The 22,091-nt window shown below is 46.5% G+C and overlaps 1 protein-coding gene across 1 annotated transcript; it reads left to right on the forward strand.

The window, feature by feature from the left end:
* Nucleotides 1-18,134: 18,134 nt before the first annotated feature.
* LOC124663640 (cysteine-rich receptor-like protein kinase 2) lies at nucleotides 18,135-21,834 on the forward strand. Its single transcript, XM_047201313.1, has 7 exons — nucleotides 18,135-18,781; nucleotides 19,365-19,493; nucleotides 19,586-19,722; nucleotides 19,825-20,035; nucleotides 20,371-20,605; nucleotides 20,724-20,874; nucleotides 21,313-21,834. Exons 1-7 carry the CDS (start codon nucleotides 18,178-18,180, stop codon nucleotides 21,637-21,639), a joined length of 1,794 nt encoding a protein of 597 aa, XP_047057269.1. The 5' UTR covers nucleotides 18,135-18,177; the 3' UTR covers nucleotides 21,640-21,834.
* Nucleotides 21,835-22,091: the final 257 nt, after the last annotated feature.

Below are 22,091 nucleotides of genomic sequence, written 5' to 3' on the forward strand. Positions count from 1 at the left end.
GTTATCACCGCATTTTGGCTAAATCAGAGGTGGGCCGCCATCAAGATGGGCTTGAAAGATTACACATGAAAAATCTATGAAGCGGCCTTGCACGGAGAATTTGGGCTAAGTTGCCCGTGTATCTTTAATTATGGTAGATTGTATCTAGATTAAAAGTTAGAGTTTATCTCGTGCACGGTTTAGTGCACGCCCACATTAGAAAGTCCGCTGGACTATAAATATGTATCTAGGGTTTATGGAATAAACAACAACTCACGTTCAACCCCAAACAAACCAATCTCGGCGCATCGCCAACTCCTTCGTCTCGAGGGTTTCTATCGTGAAGCGACATGCTGCCTAGATCGCATCTTGCGATCTAGGCAAAGACAAGCCCCACGTTGTTCATGCGTTGCTCGTATCGAAGCGCTTTTGATGGCGAGCAACGTAGTTATCATTAGATGTGTTAGGGTTAGCATTGTTCTTCGTTTAAGCATGATTACGTAGTGCAACCCTTGCATATCTAGCCGCCCTCACACCTATCTCAGGTGTGGGGGCGGCACCCCGCTTGATCATTATTTAGTAGATCTCGGTCCGTTACGATTGCTCCTTGTTCTACAAGGATTAGTTTAATATCTCGCAATAGTTAGGCCTTACAAAGGGGGAGGATCCAAATGGCACGTAGGGTGGCGTTCGCAAGTCCTAAACAGGATGTTCCGAGGATCAACTTCATGTTGGTTTTTAGGCCTTGTTTAGGATCGGCTTACGAGCACCGTGCGTGGCCGCGAGGCCCAACTCCGGAGTAGGATGATCCGATTATGCGGTGAAAACCCTAAATCGTCGTAGATCTAATTAGCTTTATCTTGATCAAGCAGGACCACCAAGTATTCGTGCACCCCGTACGAATCATGGGTGGATCGGCTTTTTGAGCCGATTCACGAGATAACCCGAGAGCCGATCGAGGCTCGTATTTAACGTTTACATGTATGCCCTGCAGAAACTAAGCGAGGCATCCCCATCACCTTCCCGACCAGGCATAGGTCAGGTGGCAAGCCCTTGCACTTCGCATCGCCGCGTGTGACCGGAAGAGCATTGCGGGCCGTCGCTCGGAGGGGTCTCGCCCAGCCGCAGCCTCTAGGCTCTTCCCGGCTCTACGGTGTTGACAAGGCCGCTGCCCGCCGGTGGGTTTTGGCAGTCAACACATTCTCGGCACGCCCGGTGGGACCATCGTCTACATCAACCACATCGCCATCTACATCCAAGATGGCGGGCGGCACGCCAGCCACGTGCGATGAGATCAAAGCCATCCTCGAAGCCGAACTCATCGGCTCTTCCCACCGAACCCACTCCCATGGCGTCGTGGGGAGGGGTTCCACGCCCGAAGGCGCACTCGATGGGATAGATCTCTCCACCCCGTCGGAGGAGCGCACCGAGTCGGCCGAAGCATGGGGATCTGCCCAAGGAGCTCGAAGGAAACATGACGGGATCAAGGCAACCCTTGGAGCCGAACTCATCGGCTCCTCTCGAGAAGACCCGGCCGCACGATATCAAGCTCGGTAGAGACCCACGTCCGGGCCCGGTGTCGACACCGGTGGATCTCAGCCACTCCATAGGTCAGCCAAAGTTTTCCTTTGGTGTCAATATGGCAGGGTCCGCAAGCCGCCATGACAAAGAGAAAACAGAAAGCAGCCACTCCCGTGGCAAGGATGAAGAGGGAGCCGATCCGCGCGACCAACCCCAAGATGAGGACAGGCGGTACCTGGCAAGGGAGGGGATAAGAAGCATGCGGTATCAACGCCCACTCTCCAAGCACCTCCTCAACAAATACGAGCAACACCACGACCGACGTCGGCGCTACGACGTAGATGATGAAAGGAATTTTCGGTCTGATGCCGAGGTCGGAAGGTACCGCCAACATGGTAGAAGCAACGGCGGGTACGATCGTCGCGCCGAAGGAAGGCCAAGGGGGCAGGGTGACATGGATAGGCACCGGGACTGCCCGTTCTTCAAACATTGCCGGGACTCAGAATGAGCCGATTGCCAACAATCGAGGACCGCCCGTAATGCAAACAAAGGAAGAAGGGTGCCGCTAACGTGTCTCGTGTTCAGCCGTCTAGGGCCTTTCCCGCCTCGGGACAAGCATGCTGAGTCCGCTCAGGTGGAAGATCTCGAGGAGCTAGAGGACGGTGGTGAAGAATACAAATATCATCAGCCTAGGTGGTGCCCTGGTGGGCTCAGCCGTTCCCAGAAGCGAAGAGTTCAGCGTCTGCGTGGGTTGGAAGAAGCTGAAAGATTATACCTGCGCACGCTAAGGAAGGCACGGCCTGATCTGGCTGCCAAAATTCGGCGAACCCCGGACAAGGAAGGTCAGCCACAAAGAAGAGAGTGGCGCCCGAACAGAGAAAAGCCGATGATGAAACATCGGTCGGCACAAATATGGTGTTTATCCTCCCTTCGGAGTTCAGTGCTCCAGATTAGATGAGACATCCGTGGCACAACTTGATCGCGGCCCACGGCCGGTTATCTTTGAGAAGCCACGGGAAAGGAGCTACAGGCATCCGAAGGCCCCGTACTTACGAGGATATATCGATGGGAGGCCCGTAAATAAGATGCCTGGTGGACACCGGAGCGGCAAGCTAACATCATGCCGTACTCTATGCTACGTCGGCCGGGACGCTCGAGTTCGGATCTAATCAAGACTAACGTGACGTTGAGCGACTTCAACGGCCAAGCGTCCGAGGCACAAGGAGTTCTGAACGTGGATCTGACCGTAGGAAGAAAAACTATCCCTACGACGTTCTTCATCGTTGATAGCACGAGCAGCTTATGCCGTGTTGCCGGGAAGAGATTGGATCCACGCCAACCGCTGCATTCCCTCCACGATGCACCAATGCATAATACAGTGGGATGGTGACGAGGTAGAGGTCGTCCAGTGCCGATGACTCGGCCGAAGTTTCGACGGGCCGGCATGAACGCATGGGAAGCAAGCAGGCCAAGAACCCCTCTCGGGCATCAACTTGGACGATCGCGAGCGCATCGATGTGACAAAGGGAAGGGTTAAGCTAGTTTTATCCACCGGCCTGACCATGTAGTTGAAGCCAAGCGATGTGCAACTTGGCGAGGCTGATCCTTGTGATCGGCCCCAAGGGTCTATGAAGGAACATTACAAAACCTTCACCGAGCAAACAACGTGGAGGCCGATTCCGAATCGGCCGTGAATATCCTCACCATCCATACCGCCTCGGGTTCAACACATGATCCAACAGAGCCGATATCATCAATTCTCTTGACAGAATCGGCTCGGGGGGGCGCCCAAGTGGATAAAACACGAGGATATGCAGTAGAAGTGTCCCATCCGGTGACAATGGGTATTGGAGTATGGGGGCCGATACACAAATCGGCCGGAAATTCAAATTTTTTTAAGCATAATCGGATCAATGGAGCGTGAAATGGGTCTTCCTTTCAAGGACCCCTAATTCTCATTGGCAAGCCTTCAAGATCAGCGGCATTAGCAGGTTTAAGGGTCGTGGCTCTGATTAAACGGCAAGTCAGGGTAGGGATGAGCCTTCCTAAGATCGCGAGAGCAGCCGATGACGAAGTAATCGGCTGCGACGTTTTGACCAAGATGGTGACTTAGTAGCCGTCACTTCTAGGGGGTGTTGCGTCCGGAATTTGGAGGGCACCGGAGATTCAAAGACACCCCCACCGGGAGGCGTCCCAGCCGCCGTAAACGAAGAACCGATAGTCGTTGGAGTCGGCCGATGCCGCATTATAAGTTGGAAGCCGAGGGTGACCGATGTGGTCGGCTCACCGTTATTCTCGCCCGACTAAGGCCCGGGGGCAGCTTGCCCCGAAGGATCCTTGGCTACGCGGGCCAATTTCGTTGGAATCGGCTAACTCGCATCACAACCGGCCCGAGGAATGGTGCCGATGTCACGGAATTATCGCTTCAATATGCAAGACGATTCAGCGACAAGCCCAGGACTATGTTGAGGGCACCTACTCAACACCGCATTAGTAACCCGCCGAATCGGCCGTGTAGACCGTCGCCGGATGGAGGTGGTCCACTCTCGGACGTGGTCGAGCCCGTGCCCGTTTGCCCGAATTATTGGTTTTCATCATTTGTCTCTACCCCGGCCGAGGCTCGGGGGCAACTTGCCGCGAGAGGTCCTTTGCTATAAGAAGGCCGAGTTCGCTAAAATCGGTTGGCTCTGCGTCTCAGTTTGATTTGGAGCAATGGTTGCTGAAAGAGAACAGAGCAGGATTATACAGAGCAGGATTATAAAACGTTACCACAGAGGTAATGCCTGTCCTGCGGAAGTGGCAGCTTCGGCGTTTAAATTGATCCGGCAACGATCTTAGGGCGCTTCTAGAGACAAAGAGGATCTGGAAGGGAAGGATGTGGCGGAAGAATGTCCGAAGGCTCGGGGTTTGCACGCCTATGGTCGGGCCTGGTTTGACCAGGAGCTTGGGTCCGGATGAATCTATCACAAAATTTGTCGTGAGAGACCGATGCGACGCCATCGGCTTATTGGGCATTAACCAGATTGGCAATCGGTAGAATCGATGCGAAAGACAATCGGCTAAATTATCATAAAGGGAATCGGCAAAATCGAGTTGGGGAATTTCTCCATTAATAAGCCGATTTCTTACATAGAAGAGCTGATTGCTCTCAAAAGGAAATACCAGGGGGATACATTGCCCCGTCTGCTACTGCTGGCCCTATGCTAAGACCCTATCTAGGGGCCGCTGCTGCCCTCGTCGTCGTCGTCGCCGTCATCGCCACTACCGGCGCTGCTCCCTGCCGGCTCGTCATCGCTGCTCCAGCGGCCGCCGACAGGACCCTCGTCGTCTTCATCCTCTTCGTCGCCGTCGTCGCCACTGTCGACGTCGCTGAAGTTCCCGGGCCAGAGGTGGCGGCGTTTGGCCAGCGGCTCGTCGGAGGAGCTGTCTTCATCCTCCTCCTCTGCTTCCTCCTCCTTCACCTCCTCGGAGGTGGTGAAATCTTCCCAGGAGAGGCGATCGTCTTCGCTCTCCTCCACCGCTTCCCCGTCGGCCAAGGAAGCGGAGGTCGCTCTCCCCGTCGGTTAGGGATTTGTCATCCTCGGACCTGACGGAGGAGTCATTGTCCTCTTTGTCCCACTTCGTTGGGGCGAGGATGTCGTACGCCGCTTGCGTACCCCACGAGGGCGTCGACTCTCGGATGGGAGAGGACACGTGGGAAAGATCCGACGAAGAAGAAGAGGAAGAGGAAGAGGACATGGTTGCAGGGGAGGGTTTTTTTTGGAGTGCTAATGCGGAAGGGGTGAAGAGGAGAACTGTTCGATGCGGTTAAATAAAAGGAGGTGGGGGTTTTTTAATTTTCGAGCAGTTCTCGAGGACATGGTGCCAAAACTGTCAAATCGTGCAGAGAAGTTGGGAAGGCAAGTCGTCATGATGAGGCATGCTGCGACAGTTCCGCTCTGCCGTGACACGACCCCTCTGAGGAAAAAACAGAGTGGTTTTGAAATTATCATTACCAAAACCAGGGGGGCATGTGTTATCACCAGATTTTGGCTAAATCAGGAGGTGGGCCGCCATCAAGATGGGCTTGAAAGATTACACATGAAAGATCTATGAAGCGGCCTTGCACGGAGAATTTGGGCTAAGTTGCCCGTGTATCTTTAATTATGGTAGATTGTATCTAGATTAAAAGTTAGAGTTTATCTCGTGCACGGTTTAGTGCACGCCCACATTAGAAAGTCCGCCGGACTATAAATATGTATCTAGGGTTTATGGAATAAACAACAACTCACGTTCAACCCCAAACAAACCAATCTCGGCGCATCGCCAACTCCTTCGTCTCGAGGGTTTCTATCGGGTAAGCGACATGCCGCCTAGATCGCATCTTGCGATCTAGGCAAGCACAAGCCCCACGTTGTTCATGCGTTGCTCGTACCGAAGCGCTTTTGATGGCGAGCAACGTAGTTATCATTAGATGTGTTAGGGTTAGCATTGTTCTTCGTTTAAGCATGCTTACGTAGTGCAACCCTTGCATATCTAGCCGCCCTCACACCTATCTCAGGTGTGGGGCGGCACCCGCTTGATCATTATTTAGTAGATCTGGTCCGTTACGATTGCTCCTTGTTCTACAAGGATTAGTTTAATATCCGCAATAGTTAGGCCTTACAAAGGGGGAGGATCCAGAGGGCACGTAGGGTGGCGTTCGCAAGTCCTAAACAGGATGTTCCGAGGATCAACTTCATGTTGGTTTTTAGGCCTTGTTTAGGATCGGCTTACGAGCACCGTGCGTGGCCGCGAGGCCCAACCTGGAGTAGGATGATCCGATTATGCGGTGAAAACCCTAAATCGTCGTAGATCTAATTAGCTTTATCTTGATCAAGCAGGACCACCAAGTATTCGTGCACCCCGTACGAATCATGGGTGGATCGGCTTTTTGAGCCGATTCACAGGATAACCTGAGAGCCGATCGAGGCTCGTATTTAACGTTTACATGTATGCCCTGCAGGAAACTAAGCGAGGCATCCCCATCACCTTCCCGACCAGGTATAGGTCAGGTGGCACGCCCTTGCACTTCGCATCGCCGCGTGTGACCAGAAGAGCATTGCGGGCCGTCGCTCGGAGGGGTCTCAGCCAGCCGCAGCTCTAGGCTCTTCCCGGCTCTACGGTGTTGACAAGGCCGCTGCCCGCCGGTGGGTTTTGGCAGTCAACAATGGCAACCAGGCATTGGAGTAGGCATCCAATTGCAAGGCAACCAACACTGCCAACAACTGCACGTTTCAGCTCTGCCCCCTTCGGCATCTTCTCCTCTAAAGGCTGAAGTTTATGGCCTGCACCTTGCTGCCACATTGGCAGATTTGATGCAGATCAAGGATCCATACTTCCATACTGATAGTTTAGTACTTGCTTCAGCGGCAGCAGCTATAGATATAACCAGGTCATTGGAAGGTTAGGTCTTTGCTAGCACAAATCTTTTTTTGAACATAAAAGATATATTAACAAAGAAGATCACATTACATCATGGCTCTTGATAGCAGAGCAAGATACATGCATGCTAGGCTGCACAACCCAATTACAAGTTGACGACAACACGTAGGTGAAGACGCTGAAGACTATAGTAGGAGCCAAACGGCGATCGCCCATCCGTCTACAACTCGGATCCGAAAGTGCCACAACTGCAATCTCCGAGGGTCTCTGCGTACCAGTTGATGCCCCATGGGTAGCTCTCCCAGCGGTCTATTTAGCGTATGCACCTGAGGTAGGGGAGTATTGAGCTGTAGATATAGAAGATCCCTCACCGAGCTCAAACTAAGTGGTCCTTGCTGTTGAATCTGAGAAACTGTAACGGAAGTGTTGTCATCCACCGCCAGCGGATCAACCCGAACAACAAGGACCTCATCTTCACCATGCAAATATAATCTTGTGCCGCAATAGACTGAAATAAGATCCTGCTCAATAAGGAAGTTAGCTCTAGCACAAATCCAGTCTTGCCCTTCCTTCTAACGCATCAGAATATCACACATCCATAGAAGCAAGGATATGAAGCTCATCGTCAAGCTAGACTAGCTCTTAAAATTCAGTCCATTACTTTAGCTATCCGATGTTTATCTTCACTACAATGTGCAGATACATTCTTAATTAATGTATCGTGCATGTATGCTTACACACTTCTCTCTGTAAAATGCACTTAATATGAATACAATTTCTTGATGTTAAAAGGGGACTATCAATGCACGATCGCTCCCACACGGGTAAGAGGTAATTCTGAAGAGGATTCAAATTGCATGGAAACTAGTTATCCTCACCAGTGCATGGGCTATCAAGTTAATCCTCCATTTCATATTACTTGTCGCTTGCTTGAATGTACAGTATCTAGATATGTTTTATGTGAAAATACATTCAAATCTACAAAACGAAGATATAACAAACTACACCTCTCATTGGGATTAACTACAGTGGATGGCGGTTCTGCAGGTTAATATCCAGACTGTAATAAGGCCCGTGGTTCACGTTTGGTGTTCTTTTTTTGCATTTGACAATTCCATTTCTTTTAGTCGTGCACATCCCATCACATGTTGACGAACAGTTAGTTAGCGTCTCGGTTGGATGAGGGGCGTATGTTTGCACGTGACGATCATGCCCCCTCCCCCCCCAAAAAAAATATATATATGCCTATACAATTCTTAAAGTAATACAAAATACAAACAAATAATTGGACCATGTAGCGACGAATACAAACACTAGCGCGAGCCGGGCAAAGCTTGTCGCAGTAAAGCTTGTTGTCGTAGACAGACGGGAAGTCGTCGTGTTTAAGACCCAAAGGATCAGCGCACTAGAGTAGCAACCATCACCATTAATGACAACTGTTGATCGGAAAAGACTGCCCTAAAACCACACCAACCAACACAAAAGTCGACCCCCATGAGATCTTCTAGACATACAACTCCACGCATCCTCCGCCGGTGCTTGGAGCAACATCGAAGTAAGGATAGGACGGGGAGGACCTTATTCTAACTTTAGGTAGCCGTCACCTCACCATCCTGAAAAGACACTAAAAAGCAAGCTAAACAAATAACGGAAATCCTTCCGCCGGCGAGGAGGCGTGGTCCGCCACACCTCCAAGACCCCAAGGCCACCGGAGACGGAACGACACATTTGCTTGGTTGCATAGATTTTAGCTTTTTATATTTGTGGCTCGGTAGAGACTGCATGAGGTAACACATAATTTGTATATGTTTGTGTACTACCTCCGTTTTATATGTAAGGCCACTTCGTATTTCGGAAAAACTTTGAAAAATAATTTGACTGATAAAATATAAGTTATATGACAATAAAAATATATTGTTAGAAACATCTTTCAAATATGAATTCAATGGTATAATTTTTTGTATAATTTTGGTAACATATAACTCATATTTTGTTGTTTAATTGTTAGTCAAAATTCTACCTCGAAATAGGTGGTGGCCTTATCCGTAGTTAATTTGGTTGCCCACAAAACTATTAGCTCCATGAGGGCATCTTTTATACACACAATGTTTGCCCGTGATTCGAGTTTTTAGGTTGTACTGAATGCAAAGCTTTGTGTTTGCTTGGCTGCACAGATTAGACTCAATACGGTAATCTTGCACCCCTATATGGTGTGTTTACCAGCTAGCACTTCTGTCATTGCATGTTACTCCTACATGTGGCCATAATTAGGATAGCAATAAATACACAGTCACGATCACCAGAATAACGATAACGAAATCCTTCAGAGCTTCACCCTTCGGAACTCCATGATTGCTCCTCTGCTGCTGTAAGAAGTCCGCGAAATCCTCTTCTCCCTCTTCTCTAGTCTTATACCCTTTTACCAAAGTCAAACCTCAATTCTGAATTCCAAAACCCTGAAATATATTTATTTACGTTAAAGTTAGTATCACACAAAGTTGTAACACTCAAAGCTAACAATTTAGGTTTTCAAGTTTTAGTTTGCCCATAGTTTTAAAATTACTCAAAGGTCATGTCGAAATTTGAATTTTAAATCCTAGTGCCCGACTTACGTCAACTTCGACACTCAGTTCAAATTTGATCACTTTGATTCTTAAAGGTAATAAGTTCAAAATTTCCCCTTATTTTAGAGATGCATGCTATGAAAATGCAAAATTTCGACATCTACCATTCCCGAGGTCCTATTCTTCGGGGTGTTATAGTACATTAAGGGAGGCACTTAGCATTTCGCCGTCCATTGTAAGCAACGTCAAAAGTTGGGCCAAAACTGGAGAATGGTCAAGCATGTCCCGTTGTCTTGTCAACAATGTCTCGCTAGCAAGTGCACCCCACCTCTCATGCATTTTCTTTATATCGGCCCTTTGTGCATATGCCAAAATAGATGTCCGCACTCCCCTCTATGTACGTCGCCACACTCATAGTTATCAAATTCCACTAGCTAAGATGAACCCTAAATCGGAAAATTATATCTCACCAACTCTCATATCTATTGTTAACCGCCCTCCCGACTCTCGTCATGGCAAGGAGATGAAGCCCCAGTTGGAGAGCTAAAGGCTGTCATGTCGGATACTATGTCTATATCTAGCACAGCCTCCGCATCGCAGTCCTCCACCTCCGCCCACAGTTCTGCAGTTGATGGCTCCCAAGTGCAGGAGATCTATTGTAGTACTTTTCAATAAGAAAGGTTGTCGAACCCACGAGGAGCTGAAGGTATTGGTTCATAAGTTTGACAAGTGAAACAATAAAAATGGTGCAGTGGTTTGGTGTTTTGGGTGTGTAGTTTGCAATAAAATAAAGTGCAAGAAGTAAATAGCAATAAGTAAATGCTCTCAATGAGACAAAGCCTAATCCTCTATGAAGTAAGAGGACAAGCTCAAGTGTGTGTTTGTGTGAACTTATACGTGACAAGCGTTCCTAAGGGCAGCATGAATTTACTTAGCATTTATATTTCTACACAAAATGGTGAATATCTTGTCAAGTTTTATTCCCTTAGGGCGGAGCCTAAATTATGTGCAGCCATCGATATGAGCAAATGCACCCCTTATAATGGGTCCTAGAGCCATTTTCGTGAGCACGTATAGGAATCATTAAGACATAAATGTCCCACCATATCAATTAGTTCATTGGTTCCCGACATAAATCCCTCTAATGCAACTCAAAGTATTGGAAAACATTGCCATTCAGTCCCTTCCAAACCTGATCATTACATCAAAGTGCAGCCCTATGAGCCCATATAGGTGAAGCAATATGCACTCGACGTTCCCATAAAACCATCATAGAACCACATAAAAGATAAAAACTTGATCAAATACTCATTGCATATTATATGGAAATCATAGCCAATTTATCCTATGCCCTCAGAAACATGGGGATCCACTCACAAGTCACAAACATGGTATGGATCAGATGCATATGGACTACAACACAATTTGAAAATATAATCTCTCCACCAAATAAAGACAAGTTTCCAATCACAATCATGCAAATAGCACTTAAACAATATCCGGGATTCAATAAATCACGAACTATGAGGGGGATGATATGAATCTTGGAGATGGAGATGCTGATGATGATGGTGATGGTGGAGATGTTGATGGAGAGACCCCTATGCCAAGGAGGAGTGGTGATGACATTGGCGTCCATTTCCCCTTCATCAGAGGCTCCGGTGCTGTAGAATCTGCACTCTCCCGGATTAGGAGAGGACTTTCGCCTCCACTTCCGCCTCTGTAAATCTTGGGAAAATTATGGCGTAGTTTTTCTGGCGACATGGAGGTAATGTCAAACGGAGGGGTCGAGACGGTGCTCGAGGCTCAAATGGGCCTGGTTGGCGCACCCGGCGGAGGGGTGTGCCACCCGGCCTCATTTGGTCCTCGTGGCTCCAATCTCATGCTTTTTTGGCCCACGGTCTTTCTCTTGATGAAAAACTGATCATGTGTTTTTCCTTCGATTTTTAGGCGTTCAGAAGGTCCCTAAAACAACAAATCACGAAAAAGGAGGTTTTATGCCTCCCAGAAATTAAATAGGACTTTGTAGGAAAGTCCTATAAATCAACTAAAAGACATAAATAATGGTTGATCATGACAAATATCATTCAAAACTAATCATATAAGTATCTATATTGATGATGTAAAATACACGTATCAGCAATATGGTCTTCATCTCCTCAATAAACTATGTTGCATCCATAGTTGTCAAAATCGTGATTCGAATCGGCTCGAAACCTCTATGCTAAGATCGTAAACCATAAGATCTTAAATTTCAAAATCGTAAACTCTTAGATTCTAGTTAGAAGAATCTTTGAATCGTTCCACTCAACTTGGATCGCAAAGTCGTAGAATCGTATAGTAGAATCATGATTCTAACAACATCTCATTCTTTCACTTACAACCCCATTCCCGATTCTAATCGATATGATATCCCCTTCGGATCCAAGCATGCGTGGAGGGTGGCGGGCATTTGGACGCCATCGTTAACGCTTGGCTCGCGGAGGATGGTGGGCATCTGGCATGCACGGAGGAAGCCGACAATGTCTCCGTTGTCATCGTACTACCATACGCGGAGGAAAACGGCCATATCGCGTCCTAGTATTGTGCGTAGAGGAAGTTTTCCATGTTGCCTCCGATGTCATAGTAATGTGTGTGTAGAACCTCGCAAAATAGAGAGGCGCTCATGATAATATTAGGTAGATTTCTCCATTTATCCTAAGTGGAGAAATTTTCTACACTTGTCCTTGAGATCATCTAATTATGTTTCCTTTATTTTTTTCCGAAGATTTATATGATAAGTAAAGAAATATATTAGATTAGTTTGCTGAAAGGGAATTTGCCTCTTAAGTATTTAGGTATTGATGATAATGCTCTTAGTGGACTAACCAACTGCGGAAGTGTAGTAGATGACATATATAACGACACAAGACTGGTGTTTGCCCCCCCAAAAGTTTTAAGAGAAGACGGAGTCTCCGAGTTTTTATCTACCTTGTTTTAGGTAGCTCCGTACTATCAAGAGGGGACACACTAAGGAATGTTGTGGAGAAATCAAGATCAAGATCACGAGCACAAAACCTAAAAACTCCTCGACAACCTCCCCCAGTTTTGGTCGAGAGAGGGATGTTCCAAAGTCACATATTGTTGTGTGTTCCATGCCGGGCGGCAGTACCGCTGCCCAAGAGGTAGTACAACTAACCCTGGTGGTTTCGAAAGTAGTACCACTGTAAGGGTACTTTGCCCCTATGTGTTTGTGGTAATTTATGATAATTTCTATGGACTAATATTTTCATTGAGTTTTTGTTTGAAGGAATAATCCATAGGTTTTGTTTGAACTCCATTTGTTGGATTCAAGATAGTTGATGTCAAGAGAGAGGCTACGGCTCGAAGTCGGTGTCACAATCCTCCAAGACTCATGAGTTGAGCTATTGGTGACCAAGAGCTAGAGCATGCAATCAATCGAAGTGTTCCGTCTTGAATGAACCATGAGCGCTGTCATCAAGGTCAAGCGGGACGCGATTAATTTTCTCGCCCTCTTATCGTGTCGGGTCATGATGCGAAAAGAGAGAGGAAGAGCTCGAGACGAAGTTCGAAGTAGCGCTCGAAGGTGAAGCATGACAAGGTAGTCTCCTCTTTCGGTTTTTTTGAGTATAAGACCCCACACTATTAAGAGGAGGTCGGAGTCGTTATTTGGTTCTTTGGCTCAAATCACCTTTGTCTTGCATCCCATTCGTTTGATATCTTTCATCCATTTTATATTCGCCACCATATGCCGCCTTTGATTCCCTCTATTCCGCATCTGCAAAGGTGGCTCGATTTTTTTCTCGGCGTTAGCCATTTCGTTTCTACCAATTTTTGTTCGCCACAAAAATATTCCGGATGTTGCGTCTATCTTTCTCTGTCCAATATTTTGCCCCGATAATGATTAAAGTTTACTCAGTTTTTACAGAAAAAGGCTCAAAGTTTGCTGCGCTTTTTACCAAAAGAAATTAAAGAGAAACAGCCAAAACATTAGTTCGCTTGCAAATTCCATAAAGATGGACCGAGCGGCCGGCCTTTTTTTTCTTTTCTTTCTTCCCTGGCTCGATTCATCCATGCTCCTTTTTTCTTGTCCTCGCGCTGCCGTGATCCGCCTGGTCGTTGACCGCGCCTGCGCTGGCCTGCCACTCCCTTTTCCTCCTGCGCACGCACGCGCTGGCCAGCGTGGCACCCGCGCGCGATCCGCACCTGCACCTGCGCTGCTGCTGCACTCGGTTTTTCCTCGCATCGCCACTGCACGAAGCAGCCTGCGCTGCGTCCCAGCTCGCTCACGTGGCCACGACTCCTTCCGCTCGCCCACGCCCGCACCTCGCCCTCGATTTTAGGCGATTTACACAAAAATAACCATTTTATGAAACTATAGTACAGACTGATCTCTCGGGCAAACTATTTCACCTATCTAACCTTTTTGTATGACGCTCCTCACATCGGCGCCACACCTCACTGTGTGGCGCCCGTGTCGGCGGCGCCACTCTCCCAGCCTACATGGCGTCCTCGACGCTCAGCTGTTCTCCCATCTGACGTGGCATGATGTGTGGCGCCGCTCTCATCGGCGTCACACATCCACTTATAATTGGCCAAAACATACTGTAAGATAATTCTCTGGGACTTAGCCGTTTTGGCGAGGCTGTATGTGTGGCCCCGACGAACTCGATACCTCACCGCCGATCTGCAAGCAACATCCTAGGTGCGCTGCTACTCAGATGTTGACAAGGAGGGGGCGCGTGTCATTTTTAACCAAACCAGGAAGACGATGAAAGAACACATATGCCGCCTATAGGGGGTGAATAGACGGTTTATTTTTTTTTACGATAATAGCTTCAACAAATACGAAATAAAACTAGTGTTTAATTTTTCAAGCACAAAACCTATATAACTTGGTTTACCTATGTGCACCAACAATTTATGCTAAGAAAGACAACAACTATGTGATCGCAAGATATATAACTTCAAACACGAAGGCTATCACAAAGTGAAGTGCATAAGTAAATAGCTCGAGTATAAAAATAATCAAGACACGCGGAGACGACGGTGAATCCCCAAGTTCACACTCTTGTGAGTGCTACTCTCCATTGAAGCCGTGTGGATGCCAAATCACCCCAAACTCCACGAAGAGGCCTCACCGTACCTCGATCCTTCCCACCAAAAGGTAAGTCCTCGATCAATTAAGGGCGGTCACAAACATGTACAAATTTCAGGCGATTTGCACAACTTAATTGGAGGCTCTGAAGAAATCGCCACAAAGACCTTACGCTTGAGGAATATCCACAACTTAATTGGAGGCTTCAAGAACACCACTAAGATCACCAATCCGTCTAGGGTCCAAAGATCCAAGAGGAACAAGCTCTCGGTACAAGCACCCGAAGAAATATCTCACAAACTTTCACCTCCATGTATCAATGCGGAGAACTCAAACCGATGCACCAAATGCAATGGCAAGTCTCTCACTCTTGAATTTCCACCAAAGCTACAAAAGCTATTGAGGGAATAAGAGAGGAAGAACAAACAAGGAGAGCACCAAATTTCTCCAAGATCTATAGCTAATATTTTCCCCTCACTAAGAGAAGAAGTTAATTGGTCAAAGTGTAGATCTAGATATCCTCACTCTTTCTCCTCAAATATATGCACAAATCATGGGAGGAATGAAGAACAAGGGCAAGCCCTTCAAAGTAAACAAAGGAGGTAAGAGAATGGAAGAACAAAACAGCCCAAGGGGAAAGAAGGTGGCATTTTATAGCCCCCAACGAAATACAACCGATGGAACTTTTTACCACGGATATTTCACCCACGGGCCGGATATTTCGGCTCGCATGGAATTTTTGGAAGCACCTAGGATATCCAGGCACATGGCACAACTCCAGGTAGACCCCCCCCCCGGATATTTTTAGTGGATATTTTTCCCTAAGACGGATAATCCGACACTACCCGGATATTTGGCCCCTCAGCGGGATAATCCGCCCCTCGGAAAACCGGCGAAACAACAAAACAAAAACAATCACAACTTGAGATCTCAACTCCGATTTTGATGATCTTTTGCTATGTCGAAGCTAGAAACGAGCTCTACAACATCATGGAAATAACCATCATAGTACAACAATGGAGAATAAACTAAAATGAGAAAAGGTTTGACCTCTCTATAAAAGAGTAACAGGTAAAACCTCCAACCTTGAAAATGCATTAAGTTTTCCTTGTAAATCCTTTTTTGATGACTCGAGCTTGTCATGGGAATAACCACAAAATATAAAACATCACATGGATAAGAAGCAAATAGCAACCAAGAAATATGATGCAAGTCATGCAACGTTTGAGCTCTCTTCTTAACGATACGATCAAGTTACTCACTCGAGAGCCCTCTTGATAGTACAACCATCTAGCCTATAAACCGGTTTCCCAACTACCCCATGAGACCGGTAAGAAAAAATCCCATCAACAACAAATATTAACCTTGCACATTCCACTTGAGCTAGATGATAATGATCTTGACCGTACCAATATGGAACACCTTTCTTTATTGTGCTTGCTTGATGAAGTCTCGCGGATTGCTCTCCCATACTTCACTATGGGAGATCTTATTATTCGGCATATCTTCACATATCCATGATCACCATATGGATGGCAAGATTAAAGAAGGTGACCTCTACGAGATAGCTCATCTTGAACTTGCACATCGTTTCTTCTTTCTTCATCTTGTTGATGCCTTAAAGATACACATGAGGGCTTGTCCAATCTTCTTCTTCGGGACATACTTGTGATAGGCTCAATCTTCTCTCATGACCAATCTTTGGATAACTCCTTGATTAGTTCCTTGGTCATCACTTCATATTATTATTTCAACCTTAAAGACAACATATGGTTCGAGCATTGTCGACCGATTCTACAAACATAATTCAATGCAAACATTAGCCTATATGTATTTTCAATAATTACCAAAACCAGACATGGGGGCTCCATGCACTTTCAATCTCCCCCATTTTGGTAATTGATGACAATCTCTTTAAGAGGGTTTATATAAGGAATTTAAATAACAAAACAAGTTGAATACATAGAGAAAACTCGTCCATAATATATGCACGAGTGGATGAACTTGAATTTAATTGTGCATATATTGGAAATGAAAGCCTAGTGAAATTTTCGGTAAATATTAAACCATGCAAGGAAACAACTTAAGTACAAAAGCAAACTCCCTTAAACACAATTGTGGGAATGAGTGAAAAAATTAGAAGACCAATATATTCTCATAATGTGAGTAGAATCAAATTTACATACCCAATGCCGAATACTTGGAGAATTAAACTATACCGAGAATCAAAGATTAAAAAAATATAACAAGGTGAAGAGGCATCAACAAATGAAGCAAGCAATCAAATGAACCAACAAACCAATTAAACAAACGAATGTACCAATTAGACAAAAGAAGATACCAAACAAAGATAGAAATTATGATATGATCAAGAATAGTGCTCTAAATAATATATAGAAGCTCCCCAAGCCCACATGCATTACCATTCAAAACAAAAGATACCAAATAAAATAAATTGTTATAATAAAATAGTACTTTAAATAAAATAAGAATAACTTCTCAATGTCTGTTTTTTTACATAGGCTGAGCATGAACTCTAGAAAATGACCAATTGATCAATTACAGTGCGCCTGGTTCATATTTCGCGCTATGCTAGACCACGAAAAAGAGCCGACATCCAATCATCCAAATTTTTACATGGCTGGCTTTGGCGCGGGCAAGCAATCACTATCCTAATATTGGCGGAGTGGCCAAGGAGCATGGAGTGACCAGGGTGGCGCTGGTTTCAGATTGCTTATCTATGATCCAACGTCTAACATCCCAGGTTTACGATCGATCGGACTTGGGAACGGTGATCGCCGATATCAGAGTCATGGCGACAGATTTCGAGTCCTGTTCTTTCAGCTTTTCTAGTCGTAAAACGAATGTGGTAGCATAGCGCCGAGTCTTTTATTTGTAGTTTTTCAGTTGGTGTTGTCCCGGCACTCATTGAGGATGAACTTTGTAATGATGTTTCTTGATCAATAAAGTACCACGTTCTCTCAAAAAAAGTATTGACGGAGTGGCGTGTCATTTATTGGCACGGCACGTAACGGTGGCTCCCGCTTTGGTTCTGGTCGGCATCGGCACGCCGCGCATTGATCACCTCGCGCTCGCGCGGCCGAAAGCATGGAGTGCGCGCGCTTGCGAGACTTTCTTGCCTCGCCTCTGGCCTCCCCAACAGCGACCGCTCGCGCCTCACAACTGACGTGTCTAGCTTAGCTTGACCACTGCCCAATTCCAGCAAGCAAAACCCTCTTCTTCCCCGATTTCCCATTCCAATCGCGATCGTCGCTCCACCCGCCGCCTCCTTTGGCTTTGGGCAAGTCACATTAGACACGTCGTCTCCGTCTCCGCCCGCCACCGGATTTCTCAACCCACCTACTCGTCCCGCTTCCGCCCGTAAGTTGAGACCGCAACGTTCCCAGCGGCCGCGCGCTCCCGTCTCCAAGCATGGCAACGAACCGACTGCGCCCAGCCATCGCCGCGCGCGCGCGCGCGCTCCTCCTCGCCCTCGCGTGCGCGCTCTGCGCCGCCGCGGCGGGTGACCCTCGCACGGCGGTGGCGGGCCAGTCCTGCGCGCCGGGGGAGGCCGTCTCGGGCTCCGTCCTGGCCGACAACTTCGTCCCTTCCATGGACGACCTCAACACCAACGTCAGCGCCAACGGCTTCGGCTTCGGCACGTCCGCCGTGGGGACCGCGGGGCCCAACACCGTCTTCGGCCTGGGCCAGTGCCTGCGCGACCTCTCCCCGCTCGACTGCAAGCTCTGCTTCTCCGAGGTCAGGTCGCTGCTCCCAAAGTGCTACCCGCGCGTCGGGGGCCGCCTCTTCCTCGACGGCTGCTTCGGCCGCTACGCCAACTACTCCTTCTTCGGCGAGGCCGTCGGGCCCGCCGACGCCACCGTCTGCGGCTCGGGGACCAACTACACCGCCAACCCGCGAGGGTTCGCCAACGCGGTCAGGGCAGCGCTGGCAAACGTCACCGACGCGGCGGCGCGCGGTGACGGGTTCGCGGTCGGGTCCGCGGACGCGAGGGGCGCGCGGGCGTTCGCGCTCGCGCAGTGCTGGGGGAGCCTCAACACCACCGCCTGCGCCCAGTGCCTCCGCGCCGCGGCGGGAGCAGCGGCCGGGTGCGCGCCGGCAACGGAGGGGCGCGCGCTCTACACCGGATGTTACCTACGCTACTCCACGCGGCTATTCTGGAATGTCAACGCCACCGCGGGGTCGGGGTCATCAGGTACTGCAAATTCCTAGTACCTCAAAGTTTAATCATTCCTAAGCGTGCTAATGCTACGTGGACTTGGACAAGCTCTGAGACAGACCAGGGCAGGGATCATTTGAATATCCTTCACATTCCAGTGCCATACAATTTTGACTGTTTTCACCTCCTGTTCATGTTTACTTTTCGTAGAATGTTAGGGGAAGAATGGCTGCCGTCATTGTTAGGAAAGCTCAATTTGTTGACTGAGATGCTCAAACCTAAACAAGGTCTTGCTTTGTCATTTGGAATGCAGGTTTGTCAAAAACCGGCAACAAAGTAGCCACTTGTTTTCACCAAACCAGTTGTGACTTCTTCTGTATGATTACTGTCAAATAATTCTCCGTTGAAGCTTTTTCTTACATTATGTGCAGAGCTGGAAGTAAAACGCACAAAGTTTCATCATGTCTGACTTGCATGACTAATCCACATATCGCCACTATGGATCTTGATTTGAATATAAACTTATGCATCATCATCATCGTGCTATTCATTTTCTGAATTCTGATGCATCCATTTGCTTTTGTCGCAATACTGACAATCACTTCTCTTCTTTGTGCAGGAAACCATGGCATCGTCTGGATTTTGCTGGGTTCATTTATGGGTGCTTTTATAATTGTTCTCATTATTGCTTTTCTGGCTTGGAAGAAAGGAATTCTAAGGAGGGAGAAACAGTCAAAATCCTTCATAGGTTAGTTTAATGATTGTAAAAAATATTTACCCCTCCGTTAACCTTCTTCGTCTTCTTCATAATTTTTGCAAGCTGTATTACTATGAACGCAGATATGTATGGAGATGGAGTCTCTGCAAGAATTGCCCAATCTAGTCTAAATTTCAAATATGAAGAGCTAAGAAAGGCAACCAATTATTTTGATCCAGCAAACAAACTTGGTCAAGGAAGCAACGGAGCTGTATACAAGGTATGCATGTGTTTTTAATTTATCTGAAATCTTCGATTGACTTGCTTCAGAACTAGGGGAGAAACAAAGTATGTCTGTCCTAATATTTGACGTGCTCCGTAGGCTGTTCTTCCGGATGGAAAAGAAGTTGCTGTCAAGAGGCTATTCCTAAATACAAGGGAGTGGGTCGATCAGTTTTTCAACGAAGTCGAACTCATAAGTCAAGTCCGTCATAAGAGTCTAGTTAAGTTGCTTGGGTGCAGCGTGAATGGCCCAGAGAGCTTGCTTGTTTATGAATACTACTTCAACAAGAGCCTTGAGCTATTCTTGTTTGGTAAACCTCTTTCTTGATTTGCATATGTTTTATGTTTAGTTGTATACAACGCATTACAAGGCAAAAACTGTTGCTCATAGTAAACTCATAGTAAACCCGGTTATCTTCCTTGAAATTTGTTGCATTTTTAGTGAACACATTAGCTTATGCTATGCATGGTTGACCATTATTTAATATGCATGGATGGATCGTCATACCCCTTCCAATTCATGTGCCTTGGGTGTAAACAATCCTATATTAAAGCGCTGAAATGCCTCCCATCACTGCAATTTTCTACTGCAATTAACTATATTTTTGAAAAACATATAACTAATTTTCCTGTAGTATCCTCCCAGATGCAAGTCGTAGCAGGAAATTAACCTGGGATCTGAGGGTTGATATCATTCAAGGCATAGCAGAGGGACTTTCATATCTACATGAGGAATCAGAAACACGGATTATCCACAGAGATATCAAAGCTAGTAATATTTTATTGGATGATAAGTATAAGCCTAAGATAACAGATTTTGGTCTTGCAAGAGCTTTTGCGGAGGACATGACTCATCTTACAACTGGTGTTGCTGGAACTTTGTAAGATCAATCTTTATATTATTAAACCATTGGTCTTGCCACATTATTCGTTTCACTGTCATGTCATGTGGCAACAGCAGGATTCAGATATTTTGCTCATTCAATAAATTTGTTGCAGAGGCTACATGGCTCCTGAGTATGTGGTGCACGGCCATCTTACGGAGAAGGCTGATGTCTTCAGCTATGGCATTCTTGTTCTCGAGATTGTAACAGGAAAAAGATGTAGTGGCTCAATTGGTTCACATGGAGGACAGGCGTTGTTAACAAAGGTACTGATCTCAAGTTACTGATCTCATGCTTGAATTGTTTGCACTTCATTTGGCACTGTAAGTTTCATAAAGCAGGTATGATCGTTAAACCGTCAACGTCCTAAAATCAAAGGGTTGCAATGCATTACAAGGCAAAAACTGTTGCTCATAGTAAACTCTTGAAAGAAAATGATTGTATTGATTGCACAAAAAAGGTTCTTTGATGATAGAAAATTCATTTTCCCTAAACAAAAAAGAAAGAAAGTTCATGGATATGTCCCATCGGATGCCTTTCCTATTTTGGTTCTTGCATGGTTATTCTACAGATTAGGTTCGGGTGAAAGAAAGCATAGCTGTTTTCAGAAGTTTCTTATTCGACTTTGTAACATAGTGTTGCAGACCTTTTACTATGTCAAGTCTGAGCCAGTGTCTTATGTAAATATCTTATCTGTATCCAAGGTATGGAACCACTATAAGGACAATACAGTAGAGAGGGTTGTTGATCGGAGCATCTATGAAGATACTATCAGGGATGAGGTCTTGCATACCCTGCAGATTGGGTTGATGTGTGCCCAGGCGAACCCTGGTGACAGGCCTACAATGACGAAGGTTGTGGAGTTGCTGAGAAGCCACAAACATGATGTCGAGATTGTTTTGAGTGATCCCCCGTTTCTGAATGTTGAGGGTGTTGAGGATATCAAACAAGGCGAACATTCAAGTTTGCTATCCACACACTCTGCTCCTTCAGTGTCAGGGTCGTCTCGGTCTTACTTAAGCGGGAGATAAGCCAGGCATATTTTTCCTTTTAATATCTGAGATCAGTATGTAAGATGACATGCAATTTTGTGTGATGTCAAATTGTTGTGGTAGGCGGTAGACTCCTCAAAATGTTATATATCCACATTTGATACTTGTACATAAATAGAAACGAACTCCTCTCTGTTTTTCACATGAAATATTTATAATATCATATGCTAAATAAATGAAAACCCATCGATGAAGGTGGCAGTGTTCTTCTATGTGGATGTTGTACCCGTGTCTGAAATGAATCACACCAGCATCATGATTCAGAATAGGGTACTGGATCCAAATTTTAATATTGCCGAAAACCCTAACTCCAAACTCTAAGCACTATTGTATTTTGCTTTTGTATTCATGTTTGTAATCTCCTGCTTAGATTCTTTCTCGCCATCTCTTGCGACCTGCTAGAAGGAAGAATATGTTTGTAGTAAATACTT

Source organism: Lolium rigidum, chromosome 6 (assembly GCF_022539505.1).
Source record: "Lolium rigidum isolate FL_2022 chromosome 6, APGP_CSIRO_Lrig_0.1, whole genome shotgun sequence".
Classification (NCBI taxonomy): domain Eukaryota; kingdom Viridiplantae; phylum Streptophyta; class Magnoliopsida; order Poales; family Poaceae; genus Lolium; species Lolium rigidum.